This window comes from Microtus oregoni, unplaced genomic scaffold, assembly GCF_018167655.1.
Source record: "Microtus oregoni isolate MIOR12 unplaced genomic scaffold, Mior012 000009F_ref0000495, whole genome shotgun sequence".
Lineage (NCBI taxonomy): Eukaryota > Metazoa > Chordata > Mammalia > Rodentia > Cricetidae > Microtus > Microtus oregoni.
The window spans coordinates 12239375-12256905 of record NW_024543068.1 but is presented as its reverse complement, the minus strand read 5'-3'; the positions used below and the strand labels follow the sequence as shown (position 1 = coordinate 12256905).

Below are 17531 nucleotides of genomic sequence, written 5' to 3'. Positions count from 1 at the left end.
CCGGAGTTCGTTTATTGTTCAGAGTTCTGAATGAACTGAAAGAGCAGCCGCACAGCCCTTTCTGTGTTTGTGAGAGAGGGCTGTGATGAGAGGGGAGCCTCAAACAGAAGTATAAAGAGAAGGGCTCCGTTTCCTCTTGCAGCTCACTGGAAAGGGCTCTGACCTTTTAGTAATCTACGGTAATGGCTTCAAGACTTGAGCATCTTGGAGCTTAAAATACACCATCTTGGGGCCCACTTCTATATGGCTGCATCAGATCTTGAGAGGAAGGGAAGCAGTTCAAAGCTTCCCTGTAAGAAGAGGATGAGGGCTCATTAATCTGGGAGGTCTGGGAGGCAGCTTGGAGCCTACACTTGCAGAATTACTTGAAGAAACTCGGGGACTCGAGAACTAGTGCTGTGACGTCACAGCCGTGTTCAGCGTGGCAGGAAGGGGAGGTAAATAGGTAAGCTTTCACGGCAATGCTATACATACTACAATGCTCAGTGCTATATAGACTACAGGTGAGGCTTCCTTCTGAAGCAGTGTGGGTGGAAAGCATTTCAGTCGAAACCAAAGCAATTCAAAAGGCTGCTTTTCCCAGCCTTTGATTTAGTTCTCAGTATTAAAAAGTCTAGATAGGGGTTGGAGAGATGGTTCAGTGTTTAAAAGAACTGGCTGCTCTTCCAGAAGTTCTGAGTTCAGTTTCCAGTACCCACATGGTGGCTTACAACCATCTGTAATGTCAACTGGTGTGCAGACATGCATTCAGACATACATATGTAAATAAATCTTTAATTAAAAAAGTCTAGAGAGGCCTTAATCCCAGTACTTGGGAGGCAGAGGAAGGCAGATCTCTGAGTTTGAGGCCAGCCTGGTCTGCAGAGCAAGTTCCAGGACAGCCAAGGGTACACAGAGAAACCCTATCTTGAAAAAAACAAAACAAAAATCAGCAACACATTTAACAAATTCCAATTTCTTGCTTTTCTGAAAACTCGAATCTGGTCATTCCCGATCCACATTCCCTAATGATAGGTGTGTGGCTTCCCTAGTGTGTCGGTGGCCAGTGTGTCGGTGGCAAGCACAGCAGCCATTCGTGATTCCATTAGGCTGGTAACGATGGACCACCTGTCAGAAGGCCTCACGTTACTCTTGAGAGTGGGAGATAGCTGTAAGGAAGTCCACTTTGTATTCCATCAGGGTGGCGGTCAGAGGACAAGCAAACTGTAATGTGACCCTAAAACATGGCACATGCATGCAGAATCAGGTCGGAAGAACACCAGTGTTAGCAGGCTAATTTCATTTTATGTAGACTCCAGTCTTACGTGTTTACATTTAAACAATGTCTGTGCGGGTGAACCTGCTGGTCTGAAGATGACTCCTCCGTGGCAGTGTCCGGATGGAGGGAAGGAGGTCAGGAATCTGCATGATTGACCCTACGACCCTGAGTGATTTGGATGGGTAATTAGATGTCAGTAAACTGGTTGGAAGTAGGTTTTATAAGGGGAAGGCCTTGGGCCTGATGCCAGTTTGAGAGGTTTCTGCTTTGGGCTTTGTGGGGTGGGGATTGTCGTAAGATCAACGAGGTCAGCCTTAAAGTTCTAAGAAGAGCCTGACTCACTCACTCAGACTTGTCATTATTTCTTAAACTGAAGACCCGCGCTTTCTTACAAAGTGGCTTCTGACTGCCAATTAGAAGCTATTGTCTCCCCTGAAAGCATCAATTCTAATAGCAATTCACTTGGGTCCAATTGTGTGGTTTGGAATGAGGACAGCAGCGAGTCAAGTACTTTAAATCTGGTTCTGGCTCCCAGGGCTTGGTGACACTTTTTGTGCAAGCCAGTCTCGGTCTAAAGTTAGCACCAGTGTCCTTCCAGGCAGGAGACAGGGACATGGGTGGGACAGAGCTGTCTTTGCGCGCAGAAGAGAACTGCAGGATGCGCTTTAGGCTCTACGACCTCAAGTCAACTCCACCAATCCTCATTTCCAATTCCCTTCTCTTCCTTTTCCTATTTGAGGCGAGGCAAACCCTGGACCGAGGCGCTGCACTGGCTGACAGGAGTTCCAGGACTCGCTACCCAGTCTGGCCGTGCCTACCTCGCAGCCCTACCCTGCAGGCAGAACCCAGAAAAAAACTTGTAGCTTGAAGAGAATTCTAGAAAGGAGATCCCGCAGATGCAGATGATTTCCTGAATACATCAAATAAACCGCCAGATAAGAATGGAGTTTGTAGAGACACTTGTTCCCACGGCTTCTGTCTTCCAAATTGGGCAGAGGGCAGGAAAGGCATAATTCTTGGAATCTGAAGAAGGAACAGAAACTCTCAACCTCAGAAGTCTGAAAATATACTCTCACCAAGAAAAACTTCAGTGTAAAGTGATCCCCAAAGAACTGCTAGTACTTGTAGGACCATAAATTTCAGATATGCCTGAAAACTATGTAAAAAACAAAAACTCGCATTGGTCTTTGGATTTCAAAGGCTCCCTGTCAAACGGCTCTATTGCTGAGCTCTATGGCTCTGCTAACTTCCCACAAGCACAACTTCTCCCATCAGACCCGCTTAGCCATGACCTCTCAGACACTCACGCGGTGGCCTTGGTGGCTCAGCTGGCTATCGGCACTTGCTGTCAAGTTGTTTTTGTGTGCGCACGTGTGCACACATTTAGAAGTAAGACCCGCCTAGAAAAGAAGCTAAGGTTGTGGGGATACCTGACCAGATCCCTAAAATTCATAACACAGAAGTCTGCAGGTTAAGGAAAGAGAACACAGTTGAGTTAAGAAAACTAAGCAAGTCACAGTGGCTCACTCTGGTAACCCTAAATAACACTCAAGAGGCAAAGGCAGGAGGATTTCAAGTTTGAGGTGGTCTGGGCCCCATACAGAATTAAGCCTTATCTCAGAACTGCAAACTAGGCCAGGCGTGGTAACTCTGGCCTTCAATCTCAGCTCTCAGAACACAAAGACAGGAGGATCTCCGTGAGTTTGAGGCTAACCTGGTCTATGGTGAGCTTCAGGATAGCCAGGAATGCATAGAGAGACCTTGTCTCAACAAAAATGCAAACCAGAGACTGAAGAGATGGCTCAGTAGTTAGGAGCACTTGCTCTTGCAGAGGACCTGGGTTTGATTCAGAGCACCATATGGTGGCTCACAACAGTCTGTAACTCCAGTCCCAAGAAATCTGATGCTTTCTTTTGACTGCAGCCACCAGGCAAGCACTGACCTCTGAGGGCACTAGGCATGTATGTGGTACACAAACACACACAGACCAAAACACTTATACACAAAATAAATCTAAAAGAATATTTTTCTTTTTTCTTTTTGTTCCAAGACGGTTTCTCTATGTAGCCCTGGCCGTCCTAGAACTTGTTATGTAGACCAGGCTGCCCTCTAACTCAGAGATCCTCCTACCTCTGCCTTTGGAGTGCCAGGATTAAAGGTGTGCACCACTATACCCAGTATTTCAAGGCTTATAATGGTCTGCCCCATGTAACATATTTTTAAAGACAATATTTTTTGTGTACATATGTGTGTGCTTGTATGAGTTTATGTGCACCATATGTGTGTAGGTGACTGAGGAGGCCACAAGAGGGCATAATATACATGGGACTGAAGTTATGGGTGGTTGTGAATTACTATGTAGGAGCTGGGAACAGAACCCTGTGTCCTCTGCAAGAGTAGTAAGCATTCTTAACTGCTGAGTATTTCTCCAGCCCTATGTATATATATTTTTTAAATTTTTAAAAATTTATTCTTACCTTATGTACATTGGTGTTTGGCCTGCATGTGTGTCTGTGTGAAGGTGGCAGATCCCCTGGAACCGGAGTTACAGATGGGTGTGAGCTGCCGTGAGGGTGCTGGAGATTGAACCCGGTCTTCTCGAAGAGCGGCCGGGGCTCTTGACTGCTGAGCCATCTCCAGCCCGTATGTTCTTATTGCTTAGTTTGTCCACTTGGTGGTTCACCTTTCTGGTATTTTGTTAGTGAAGGTGTTGGAAACTTCAGAGCAAAAGTTTTGAGATGTGAAATAGAACCATTCTGGATGAACGTTCTCAGCAATGTCCATCGACATTTCCTGGGAAATACAGGTACAATGGCTGCCTCTAACTTCAAGAGATGGAGCGTTAATGTGGGAGAGGGTTAAGGCAGCTGAGTGCAGATACAGATCCCTGAGGGTCAGCTCTGCTGCTGGGCTGAGAGATGACAGAGTGACTGTGAGAACAAAAGCAGCCCCATCTTAGTGTCAGAAGCGACTATCACGGGACCGGTGAGATGGAAGTCAGGAAGGACTCGTTTCCAAGCCTGGACCAGCGGGAGGAGAGAACCAGCTCCCCCAAGCCACCCTCTGGCCTCCACACACACACCACAGCCCATGTGTGTACACACACAGATGTTTTAAAAATCATTCACATATATTAGAAAATTAAGCGTAGCTTTGTTCTTATGGTCCTTGAGTTTAAAGGGACAAAATAAAACCTTAATAGGCAATAAAAGTAATCTACCAGATTTTTTGGCTAATAAGTATTTTTGTGCTGATGGATGCAAATCGTTTATAAATTACTAACAGAAGAGAATTATCTCCTTACCTGAATCAGGCTAGTCAGGAAGACATAATTCATGGAAAACCTTTTCTGATTCTCTGCTACTCTCGGGAAAAGAGAAGTTGGCAGGCACACAGAAGTAACCTTCAGGAAGCTGCCCCACCGTTCCGTTAATAAGCACCATCACTTCTGAAATCCCATGGACATAAAAGGGCTAACATCAAAGGAGTTTTTCAAATTCTTGGAAGAGAAGACATGGCGATTCATGCCTTGAGAGGTAAAGACAAAGGCGGGAGTTCAAAGGTCGTTCTCAGCTACATCTGAGTTAAGGATAACACGAGCTATAGGGGTTTCTGTCCCCCACCCTTCGCCTCCCCTGCAGAATACTCAGTGCCACAGAGGCCCAAAGCCACACCTCCCTACTCAACATAGGCAAGAACTCCACACATATGAAACACCCACTGGTAGGGCTCTGGGGAGGAAGGCTGTCTTAGACGGTAGTGCTGTTCTCCATGGGTCCAATGATGAAGCTATTAGGATTGGCAGGAAAGTGAGTGCTGGCTCCCCTTGAACCTGCCCTGAGGCCCACGCTCATGAAGGCATTACTTTCATCCCTGAGAGTCACTTCAAGACTGCTGGCAAACAATTTCTCCCGTGAGTACACATTTGTGTCCTACATTAACAGATAGAGAACTATTTCATCGATCGAAAGGCCAGTGTGAGCAGGATGCTCAGGAAGCGCTGCCATGGAGATCCTCCTCGAGATCTTGTTAATCACACAGCAGCGAGTCAGACACTCGCAGTAAACCGTACCAGCTGGGTTTTGTGTACAAACACTCCCCCACCATCATTTCGTCAGCTGAGCCTTATTAACCACAAATAAATTGAAGAGCAGGGAAAACACAATTTAAAAGAAGGATAACGAGCATTTTCAGAAAAATCAGTCCTGGTCCCATGTGAAAGTCTAATAAGGCTATTAGGCACAATGTAATAAAACCAGCACACAGTGGGAAAAGGACCAAAGAACCCGTCTTCTGCAAAAAATGGTGTGGCGCATACTAGGTGAGGATGAAATACGTGCTATATTTTAATATAATAGTTACTTTCAGAGAAACATTTTTATAAAGTACAAAATTCATTTTCAAAATCAGTATTTTTTTTAACATTTTACTGGTTCAGGATATGAACATTCACTTCTGGCTTTAAAAGCTGGTAAGACTATCAAAAAAAAAAAAAAAAAAAACCAAACAGGGGGGGCTGGAGAGATGGCTCAGAGGGTAAGAGCACTAGCTGCTCTTCCAGAGGTCCCGAGTTCAATTCCCAGCAACCACATGGTGGCTCACAACCATCTGTCATGATATCTGGTGCCTACCTTGCCAGCAGTACATTGTATGCTTAATAAATAAATAAATAAAAAACAGGGAAAAAAATTGCAGCTTTTCTTGCCAGGTGGTGGTGGTGCACACCTTTGATCCCAGCACTCGGGAGGCAGAGGCCACAGATTTCTGAATTGGAGGCCAGCCTGGTCTACAGGTCTAGTTCCAGAACAGAGAGGGCTGAGCAGAGAATTAGAAAAGAGAAAAGGTTTCAAACGTTCTCTGTTCTACCTTTGTGATTCTCTTTGTCCATAGTTGATTTATTCATTTTGAGATAGAGTCTTGCTACACAGCCTAGACTAGTACTGACCTTGCTAGCCTCTGCTGCAGCCTTTCAAGCTCTGGAATTGCGGGTGTATGTCACCACACCCAGCTATTAACAATTTAACTGAAGTCTTGCTGGGAGACGTCAGGTGATATTTTTATAGAGCAGAGAAGCACCATAAACCCAGCACAGAATAGGAAGAGGCAGGGAGTGAAGCTCAGGGGACCAGCAGGGAGGGTGAGCGGGAGGAGGCTGAGCCAGGGCTTCAAGGGAAGCAAACCGGCCCTTAGTGTTCAGCATCCTCACACAACGGAAACGGAGAGGCTGGGGAAACTGCTCAAAACAATAGCCACACCCTCAAACGTAAGTCAGTACCAAATACAAAATCATTACCACTTTATTACTAAATCAGCTGACAAAAGACAGGTGTTATAAGGCAAACTCCTGAGTCCATGGATCCGTCGGCTTGAGTGCATCTGCTCCAGGAGACTGATGTACCCGACCTGCACACGTCAGGCTGACCCGGCACCGCTGCGTTGTTCTGTGCTGCGCATGCTCTCTGCTCACAGCTTTCCCGTAACTCCTCACAGATCCCTAACTCTGTTTCCATGGTGGTTCTCAGGAGGTGCGGACTGCTGCAGGCTCTGCCTTGTATCACAGCCTTCCGCTTTTCCAAACAGATGCCAGGCACGGGCCAGTTTGCGAAGTTTAGCAATATTGGGTTTTACCTATGAGAAGAAAGAGAATAACTATAATTAACAATAGGAAAAGCTGGATAAGTTTTATTATTTTTTTCTAAGTACTTCAAAGTATGGCTCCCCAAATGTGTTTAGATTTCTCCTTTCTGAACTCAGAAAAGATGGTAGTGTCCCTCAGAATGAAACTCTAAGTCTGGATTTTTATCTCCTAGTAATGGGGATAGAAATTTCTCAAAGAGGTGGGACTTTGTGGAGGGGTAGTGGGCCTGTTTTGCCTGTGCAACACGTATGTGCATGCCTTGTGTCTGAAGAATCCAGACAGTGCCAGGTCTCTTGAAACTGAAGTTGTTGACAGTTGTGAGCTGCCTTGTGGGTGCCAGGCGTCAAACCCGGGCCCTCTGGAAGAGCAGCCAGTGCTCTTAACCACTGAGGCATCGCTCCAGTCCCATAAAATAAAGAGTTTTAGTGGACAGTCAGGGAACAGTAATGAAATCTCCATGCAGGAGAACCTTCACAGCATCGGCAAGAGAGAGAAGAGAGCCCCAGGAAGCAGCACACAGTGGCCCGTGTACACACACTCACGTCTGTGTCATTTAAAATCGTAGCAGGAGGCTGGAGAGACTGGGCTAAGAATATTGACTGCTCTGCCAGAGCACATGGGTTTAATTACCAACAGCCATGTGGTGGTTCACAGTTATCTGTAACTCTAGTTCCAGCAGATCTGACACCCTTCTGGCCTCCATGGGCACTGTACACACACGGTGCATAAGCATACACGCAAGAAAACACCCATCACGTAAAGGAAAAAAAAAACAGATTAAAACAAGACTAGAAAGTTAACTTAACTGAAGGACCCGTGCATCTACTGGACCATCCACACCATTGTCCATGTGTGGCTCACACCACAAATCAGCCACGACACAGTAGAGATGGCCAAAGTCTAGCTCCCTGTCTCATGATGTAATTAATACAAGAGATCCTTTGAGACAGCTAGCTCCAGCTGCAAGGCTCCATCCCAGCCACACTTACAGGGGACTGGATGTCTTGGCTACGTTCTGACAGTTCTGAGTTCAAAGCATTTCTACCTCTAGGAATAATCAAACCTGGACCTGGCAGGCAACTGCTGTTCAGGATATATGATATTCAGGATCTATGTGCAATGTGAGGTTTAAAAACCAGGGGGCCACCAGGGAGATCATCTGGCACTTTACTCTAAGCTCCATTTCAAATGTGAACAGAAAGACCAAGTGTGTGGCCGCAAATAAAACTCCCAGTTCATGTTTTTAAAGCGCTCCTGTTTTAGGGAAGATAATGAAGGATTATAATAGTAGAAACTGGAAAAGAAAGAAAAGATAAACTTTGCTCCTCCCCAGTTCTATAGGTCTTGTTGGTACACTAGCTTGTGTCACCGGAGAACTCTGAGAAAACGCCTCCATCGATTGGCCTGCAGGCAAGTCTGTAGGTCATTTTCCTGATTAGTGACTGATGTGGGCAGGTCCAGCCCGTGGTGGGCAGCCGGCCTTGGGTGCTGTGAGAGAGCAGGCCAGTAAGCCGTGCCCTCCGTAGCAGCTCTGGCCTCCAGGTGCCTGCCTTGCTTCAGTTCCTGAACTATAATTAGGATGTATAAGCCAAATAAATCCTCTCCTCCACCAAGTATGTTTTGGTTGATTTTAGCACAGCAACAGAAAGCAAAGTGGGCCAGGGTCATCACAGTACCGTCTTCTCCTGCTCCAAGTGGTCCAGATCAGCTAAGGGCAGCATTGACGGCCTCCCATGAGCACACTGGAATGGCAGCTGGCACAAGGACAGAGCTTCGATAAGGCGATAGCTCTCCTCTAGGCTCAGGCAATCATTAAACTTAATGGCCCCTAAATAAAAGAGACACCGAAGAGTCATAGTGTGACGGTGAGAACCAACGTCAACCTTAGGCCAGAACTGAGCACCTGGACAATGTAACCCATTTCTTAGACTGGCACCTGAGGTCATGGAATAGACTCAGGCTTCAGACTGCCCTCCTGCCTCAGCTTCCATATGGAGTCCATTTTTCTGATGTCACAGGAGACATTCCTAAACTTGGTAAGATCTTGCTTTCAGCCAGGGTGAGTTTATGAATGTCCACTCTCCTTCTGTGCACAGTGGCTCAAAAGCAAACTCTCATAGAGTCCGTTTCATCCCTCCTTTTTTAAAAATAATTTATTTAACTTTATTTTATGTGCATTGGTATGAAGTATCATTATCCCCCTGGACCTGGAGTTACAGACAGTTGTGAGCTGCCATGTGGGTGCTGGGAATTGAACCCAGGTCCTCTGGAAGAACTGCCAGTGCTCTTAACCCACTGAGCCATCTCTCCAGTCCCCTTTTTCTTGGTTTTTCAAGACAGGGTTTCTCTGTAACTTTGGAGCCTGTTCTGGAACTAGCTCTTGTAGACCAGGCTGACCTCGAACTCACAGAGATCCAGATCCTCCTGCCTCTGCCTCCCGAGTGCTGGGATTAAAGGTGTGCACCACCACCGCCAGGCTCATTTTTCCTCTTTCTTAATTTCCATAATCTAAATCTTTACATGTTAGAACTTATCTTTAGTCTAAGATCAATTCACTCAGTCAATAAATGTTAATTAAATGTCTGCTTTGCAGCAAGAGCCCTTCAGACAGTGAGTGAGTAAAGAGCTGCCTCTCCCCACGGCTCTTGGGCTCCAGCAGGTACAGCAACATGAGACAAGTCATTACAAAGTCATTTAGACATCAGTGCCATGAAACACAGGTAGGAATATGTAACACGGGGCCGGCCCGGGTTAGACCAGGGAGTGCTCTCTTGCTAAGACGATTCAGTTGAGAAGACAGATCTACAGGAGAAGGAGCAGAAAGGTTTTTCAGGCTCAGGAAAGGACAATGCAGGGTGTCAGTATACAGGAGGGACACGGCAAAGAGGAGGCTGGAAACGTGAAGAGCACAGTAGGGTGTGACACTTGCTGAAACAAGCTGCGGGCGGGGCCAAAGCACCGAGACCCTTGTAAGCTGTAGGTTATGGCTTTTGCCAAGTATGGTAGGAGAGGCCAGTGATCCCAGCGCTCTGGAGAGAGAGACAGGAGGATCCAGAATTTCATTAAGATTATCATCAGCTACATATTAAGAGACCACCCTGGTCTATAAGAAACTTATCTCAAACAAATAGACAAAAAGAAAAAGAAAGGCAAGTAAACACATAGCAGAGCAGTGGTGGTGCATGCCTTAATTTTAGCACTCAGGAGGCAGACACAGGCGGATCTCTGTGAGTTCGAGGCCAGCCTTCCCTACAGCGTGAGTTCCAAGACAGTTGGAGCTGTTATACAGAGAAACCCTGACTCAAAAAGTTAAAAATAAATACATAATATATACATAAATAAAATACTTTCATACTAAGAGTATTAGTAAATGTCAATGCATATTTCAGATAGAAGAACTGACTTTTTTTCTTTGGTTTTCTTTTCTCTTTTTCTTTCTTTCTTTTGTTTTGTTTTTCAAGACAGTGTTTCTCAGTAGCTATGGAGCCAGTTCTGGAACTCACTGGCCTCGAACTCACAGAGCTCTGCCTGCCTCTGCCTCCCCCACTACCGCCTGGCAGAATTGACATGCTTAAAGGCATGTCTGAAAGATTTGCCTGGCTGGGAGTGGTGGCACACATCTGTAATTCCAGCATTGGGAAGCTGAGGCAGGAGAATTGCTACAAGTTAGAGACTGGCTTACTCTACATAAGTTCTAGGACAGCCTAGAGTACAAAGCAAGACCCTGCCTGAAACCAAACAATAACAGGACCCCTGTGGGTGCTGAGAGAACAATCATTGAGTAGGAGCCAGAAGGGAGTGAGGACTGCGTGGAGGCTTCAGCGGAGGCAGGAAGAGTGCAGACAGCTTCGGGACAGGTGCCACGGTGCAATCTGGCGATGGAAGGCAGAAGAGCAGGATGAGGGGCAATGAACACCGAGATCTCTGCAGGGGGCAGACTGATCTGGGAGAGGCACAGGTGAGAAGACAGGAAGGACAGAAATAGAATGGGGAGCAGTAGGTCAAGGACAGTTATGGGGTTCCAAAGCTGCCACTCCCCTGGATGAGGTCTTCTACCCATCAGATCCCCTACTCAAGACCCCACCAGATCAAATGCATCCTGGACCAGCTCTAAACGTTTCTCTGGAACCTTCTAAGCGTCTGGTCTTTATTTCCAGCCTAATTTCTTGGTACTTTTGGCTGCTCTTCATGAGAGGAATTTACTCCTGGCCTTTGTGGCTCTGCCAAGGCTGCTTCCTCACGCTGTGATGAGCCCCAGGCTCACTCTGGGGTGACTCCGAGTCAGGGGCCTCTAGGGTCCACTCCTCTGCTTTGTCAATCAGTCTGCACCCGTACTGGTGTTTTACTTTTAAAAAGCAATTTTAAAAGTAGATTCAGGTTCTTGACCTAAAGTACACTCTGTAAAAGGCGAGCAGAAATGTACATTTTGCCTCCTCTACAGTGACTGTACCTCTGCAGTGCTCAGCGCACCCGAGATCCTAGAGATGTGCAGGCTCTTACCATGGCAGGCCTGGGAGGCCAACACCTTCTGGACAGTCAGCGGCAGCGTCCCCTGGATGCCTCCTGTGGTCTGAATCAGCTACATTATTAACAGAAGGGGAATGAGGTAATGAAGCCTTTTGCATGGAGCACTTCAGCGTGACACCCTCCAGTAAGAGAAAAGCTTACCTCCACTTGTTCTCGAATAAATTCCTATAAAACAAAAGGAAAACAGGCATGAATCTATTGTCCTCTTCATTGAGGATTTAAAACCATCCTCAACGACACAGGAAATGGTTCCAAACATTGAAACATGTGATGACATGGAAGTCTCTGCACAACAAAGGGGACAGAGAGCCTAAAGCATGAGGGAAAACCTTTGCCCTTAATATAAGAGTTAACATTTAGATATATAAAGAACAGCAGATTAAACACACACACACAAAACTGCCAGGCAATAATAGATGGGCTAATGAATTGAACAGACAATTCTCAAAAGAAATATAAATGGTCAATAAATATCTTTTAAAAGGTCAACATCCCTAGCCATCAGAAAATGAAAATTAAGCCTTCTTTGAGATTCCACCTTACTCTAGTCAGAATAACTATCATGGAGGCTGGAGAAATGGCTTGGCAGTTACGAGCACTGGCTGCTCTGCCAGAGGACCTGGTTCAGTTCCCAGCACCCACATGGCAGCTCACAACTGTCTGTAACTCCAATTCCAAGGGATCCAACACTCTCACATCGATGTGAATACATACAAAACACCAATGCACATAAAATAAAAATATTTTTAAAAAACGAAGCCAGGTAGTGGTGGCCTATACCGTTAAGCCCAGCACTCAAGGCAGAGGCAGGTGAATCTCAAAGTTCAAAGGCAGCCTGGTCTACAGAACAAGTTCCAGGACAGCAAAGGCTGTACAGAGAAACCTTATCTTGAAAAAAAATGAAAGAAAAAAAGAGAGAGAGAGAGACAGGAAAGAAAGGGAGAGAGAGAGAGAGAAAGAGAGAGAGAGAGAGAGAGAGAGAGAGAGAACAAATCTTGGCAAGGATGCAGGGTAAGAAGAAACCTCATCAACTGAACGGAATGTGAACTACAGCAGCCACTGTGAAAATCAGTGTGAAGCCGGCTCCCAAAGCTAGCGCAGAACTACCGTGTGACCCAGCTATCCCACTCGTGGGCAGCAGAACTACCATGTGACCCAGCTATCCCACTCATGGGCATGCATCAAAGCTCTCCATAGCCTACCACAAAGGGAGGGCACATCCATGCCCACTGCTGCTCTCACAACAGAAAAAAAAAACAAAAAAACAAAAACAGAACCAGCCTAGACACCCATCAACAGATGAACAGATAATCAAAACATGGGAATATACTAAGTGAGGTGTCCCGCCCATATGCAGATCTCAGCTTCTAATTGTTAATGTCTTCCTAGGTGAACAGATGTGCATAGAGGCTAGGAGCCAGAAAGGGCTCCTGAGACAAGACAGAGCAGCTCTGAGGGTGAGGGAAAGGGCAGTGGAACACAGGAGATATTAAGGTGTAAGGGGCAACCCCGGTGAAAGGACAGCAGGGGAAGGGAAGGGCGGGGAGATGGGAAGCAAATCAACCAAAAGACAGTATTCATGAAAATGTCACAAGAAAGCCTGTTACTTTGTAAGTTCATTTTTAAATTTAGTTTTACTTAAATGTTATGTGTATGTGTGTTTTCCTCCATGTATGTCTGTGGGCCACTTCAAGTTGATGTCCCAAAGCACACTTAAGACGTTTCTCCTCCCTTGTAGATCTTTGTCCTTGTGGAGACTTTTTTCCTCCTTCAAGACAGTCTTGCTATGAAGCCCAGTCTGGTCTTGAGCTTATGCTCTTCCTGCCTCGGTCTGCCTACATCCCTTTATTTACAAATTAAATTAAACTCCAGGGCCAGTGAGATGGCTTAGCAGGGATAGACCGGGATTCCTACGGTAGAACAAGAGAACAGTCCTGACCTACACAGACATTCACACTCACACACACGAAATAAAATAAAAAAATTTAATTAAAGCTGATACTATTAAATGTGCCAATTTGTTTAGCCTCTGGAGGCAAAAACTCTCTCAAGGTATGGTACATTTAATGATCTTTTAACAACACTATTGCTGTGAAGCTGAGAGGAATGGAAGCCAACACTAACTTCTGCTATTTTCTCTGGTGAGTGTGCGAGCAGGACTGTAAAGCATGTTTATAAGCCTGAAGAGGGGAAGAAGGGTCTCATTTTCAGTTGACTTCATATTTCAGTTAATGTAGACAATCTAAATAATGTTAAAAAGGCTCAGTCATGCCAAGCACAGTGGTATATGCCTTTAATCCCAGCAGGTCTGTGAGTTCAAGGCCAGTGCTACAGAATGAGATCCTGTCTCAAAAAAAAAAAAGAAAGAAAGAAAGAAAGAAAGAAAAGAAAGAAAGAAAAAGAAAACGGCTTAGACATCAAACGGGAACACAAACCGTTAAGAATGTATCAATGAGCTGGACCAAGGTGGTGCATGCCTTTAAGCCTAGCACTCAGGAGGCAGAGGCAGGTAAATCTCTGAACTCAAGGCCAGTCTGGTCTACAGAGAGTTCCAGGACAGTCAGGGTTACACAGGGAAACCCTGTCTCAGAAAAAATAAAAAAAGTATCATGACTGCTAGGATTCTCAAAGTTACCTCCTCAACACTGAACTGCTCCAACTCTTCCAAAATCAACAAATCCTCCTATCAGCCTGACTAAATATAATCAGATTTTCTGAAACCATAAGCTTTGTTTTAATTTGAAGTAAACTATTTAAGAGTATCTTTGAAGTCACTTCAGGAGTTTTTATTATAATTTTCTGGTTAAAACTTTAGGTTTTGAATTACAGTAAGAGCCTTGCGGCTCCTGTCTTTTGGAGTTGACACAATCTGAGTCCATATCTGGAGCAGGAGTCTGAGAAGACATGAGCTGTGTGGGCAGAAGAGAGCTCCGCTGAGGCAGAGCTGAGCTGTCACCAACAGGCAACTTGGAAAGGGGAAAGGAAGATAACAAAGGCTGAGCCCGGGAGCGCCGCCGCCTGCTCTTCAGTGTCCTCCTTCCGTCTTAGAACAAAATGGCCTGCACATGCAAACTCGGCCACTTCTAACCTTCAGTCACCAGCCGTCTCTGTGTGCAACAGAGGCTTTGACTTCTCCTCAGTGCACAGACAGAAACCTAGGGCTTTGTACATACATGTACACATCCCCAGTCCTTTTGTTTGTTTGAGACACACACACACAGAGAGAGAGAACAGAATGTAATCCAGGCTAGTTGGTCTAGAATTATGTAATTCAGGCTAGCTTCAAGCTTGTAATCCCCCCGCCTCAGCCTTCCAAGTGCTGGAATTACAGGTCTATGACAGCAGCTTGGCCAGCGTTCTAGGAAGAGTCAGCAGGCTTCACTCCTGATTCGCTCAGCCATCTGTCAGATTCCATCCCAATGGATGACTCAGAATATCAACCACGGCATCACCTACCCCAGCTGCTCAAATCTTACTTTCTGGTCACTGCTAACTATTTCCTCTTGCCTACAGCTTCACTTAGTTGAAACAATGTTCCCTTTGCCGGTTCTTCCTTCCTCAGTGTCCCCAGTCATCTCCCAGCTCCCTCAGTGTCACCCCCTGTCCTATGGCTCTGCCTCTGCTCCTCCCCTCCCCCTTATCTACCAACAGATTCACTGTCTCCTGGCCCAAGTCACCAATTGTGCGGGCTGTTATGGCCACCAGATATGCACAATCCAGATTTCTTTTCTAGATACAAGAGTGACAGTCAGCCAGGCCCCTGGCACTTGAAGGCACTGTCTGCGCTGAGGTCATATCACCCCGCAGGTGTGCTGCGGCACTGCCTTCCTCCTCCTCAGCAGCGCTGTCCTCATCCAGCTAAAGCTCTAGCAGCACGGTGATGTGTCTTTCTCCTTTATTACTCTGTGTGCCTTTCACAGCAAATCTCCTGGAGTTTCCCTCTCACCTAGGTGTCAGATCTGTCCTTCCTTTCTATTCCCAGTACACTGATTTAGTCAAATCATATAGCAACCATTACAATAATTCGAACTTTTTACCTGCCTTCTAGCTTTTCCCAAACCTGCCCATGTATCCTAACAGTCACCAACTCTATCTTAAAATTTCTGGGCATTATTTTATTACATTATTTATATGTATATGCATATGTGTGCATTCATGTGTGCATGTACACATGCCGTGGTGTACACTTGGAGGTCAGTGAACAGACTGAGGGAAACTGTGTAGATCCCGAGGACTGAACTCAGGTCAGACCTGGCTGTGGCACCTTTACCTGCTGAGCCATCTGGCTGCCTCTGAGTGTTTTGCCTAAATGTCTGTAAGTGCATCACATGTGTGCCTGATGCCCATGAAGGCCAGAAAAGGGCATCGGAGCCCCTGGAACTGAGTAACTGACGGTTGTGAGCCAACACATAGGTGCTGGGAACAGAGCTGGGGTCCTCTGCAGAGCAGCATGTGCATGGACCTGTAAGCCATCTCTCCACCCCGCCCATTTGAGACAAAGCCTCGCTGCGAGAGCTTAAACTCTCTACCCCTTAGCCTCCTGAGCACTGAGACGACCAACAGGTGCCACATGGACAGCTCTGTGACACTTCTAAACATGCCTCCACCCTCCACAAGTACTGTGTTATAACTGAGTGTCCGCCTCCTTTCCGTGAGCTAACTCATTAACTCATCTTAACTTCATGCACCTGGCACGCTGAAAGTAAGCCAAATGTGTGTTGACTAAGGATGAACACCAGCATCAGGGGCGCTCAGCCACTTCCCAGGCACTAAGGATGAACACCAGCATCAGGGGCGCTCAGCCACTTCCCAGGCACTAAGGATGAACACCAGCATCAGGGGCGCTCAGCCACTTCCCAGGCACTGGACGATGCATCTCACCTCCACGATGCTCTTAGTCACAGGAGACCTTCCTCTTCGAAGCTCACTGGCCTCCCTCTCTACAAAGCAGAGTGGCACTTTCCCCACAAGGATCAAAGGATCACTGGCATCTGGAAATATCAATTCCAGTCCCAGATCTTCCAAATATTTGTGGTAAGACCTAAAGAGACAGGCGCAGATGTAAGAGCGTGACTTCACCCGCTTCAGTGCTAGTTCCAAAACTTGATGGTTTGCAAAAGCGTCCATGACCTTTGGAAGTTGTATTGTTTTCCTTATGCTTATATGTGTTTAGAATTTCATTATCAAATTTCCTCTTCAATTACAGTAATTCTCATTCACAGTTACACTTTCTAGGAATTCAGTTACTTGTGGCTGACCAGGATCCAAAAAAATAAATGGAAAATTCCAGAAGTAAACTTCTCTTTTCTTTATTTTGGGGACTGCACTGGGGCCTTGCACATGCTAAGCATATGCATCTGCAGCCGTAAAATTTAAATTGCTGCTCTGAGAGTATGATCAAATCTCAGCTTGTCCCATTGGAGCACCCTGTGTCCGGCGCACCCTGTGTCCAGCATACCCCCTAGAGGCCACACATCTGTTCACCGCTGGAGGACCCTGTGTCCAGCATACCCCCCTAGATGCCACACGCCCGTTCACCGCTGGAGGACCCTGTGTCCAGCATACCCCCCTAGATGCCACACGTCCGTTCACCGCTGGACGACCCTGTGTCCAGCATACTCCCCTAGAGGCCACACGCCCGTTCACCACTGGAGGACCCTGTGTCCAGCATATCCCCCTAGAGGCCACACGTCCGTTCACCGCTGGACGACCCTGTGTCCAGCATACTCCCCTAGAGGCCACACGCCCGTTCACCACTGGAGGACCCTGTGTCCAGCATATCCCCCTAGAGGCCACACGCCCGTTCACCACTGGAGGACCCTGTGTCCAGCATATCCCCCTAGAGGCCACTCACCCATTCACCATGCAGCTATCAGATGCCTACTCCACTGTCCCATTTTAAAAGAGAGATTTATCTATTATATTTGTATCTCATGTGTATTAGCCTTCATGTATGTGTACGACATGCTTGTGAGGCCCCCGTGGAGTCCAGAAGAGGGCATCGGATCCTCTGGAACCAAAGTTACAGTCGGTTCTGAGACTTTATGTGGTTGCTAGGACCCAAACTTGGGTCCTGTGCAAAAGCAGCAAGTGCTCTTAAGATACTGA

General features: G+C 46.4%; 1 protein-coding gene across 3 annotated transcripts in view; it reads right to left on the bottom strand.

The window, feature by feature from the left end:
* Positions 1–6477: 6477 nt before the first annotated feature.
* Positions 6478–17531, bottom strand: part of Mlh3 (mutL homolog 3) — a 33686-nt gene continuing 22632 nt past the window's right edge. For 2 of the 3 annotated variants that reach the window (XM_041658665.1, XM_041658668.1), the window contains 5 exons: positions 16305–16464; positions 11565–11588; positions 11397–11475; positions 8573–8724; positions 6478–6886 (listed from right to left, as the gene is read on the bottom strand). In XM_041658665.1, coding sequence (XP_041514599.1) covers positions 6743–6886; positions 8573–8724; positions 11397–11475; positions 11565–11588; positions 16305–16464 — 559 coding nt within the window. In that variant the 3' untranslated portion in view covers positions 6478–6742. The remainder of the gene's footprint in view (positions 6887–8572; positions 8725–11396; positions 11476–11564; positions 11589–16304; positions 16465–17531) is intronic. The other variant, XM_041658667.1, reaches the window with a different exon arrangement.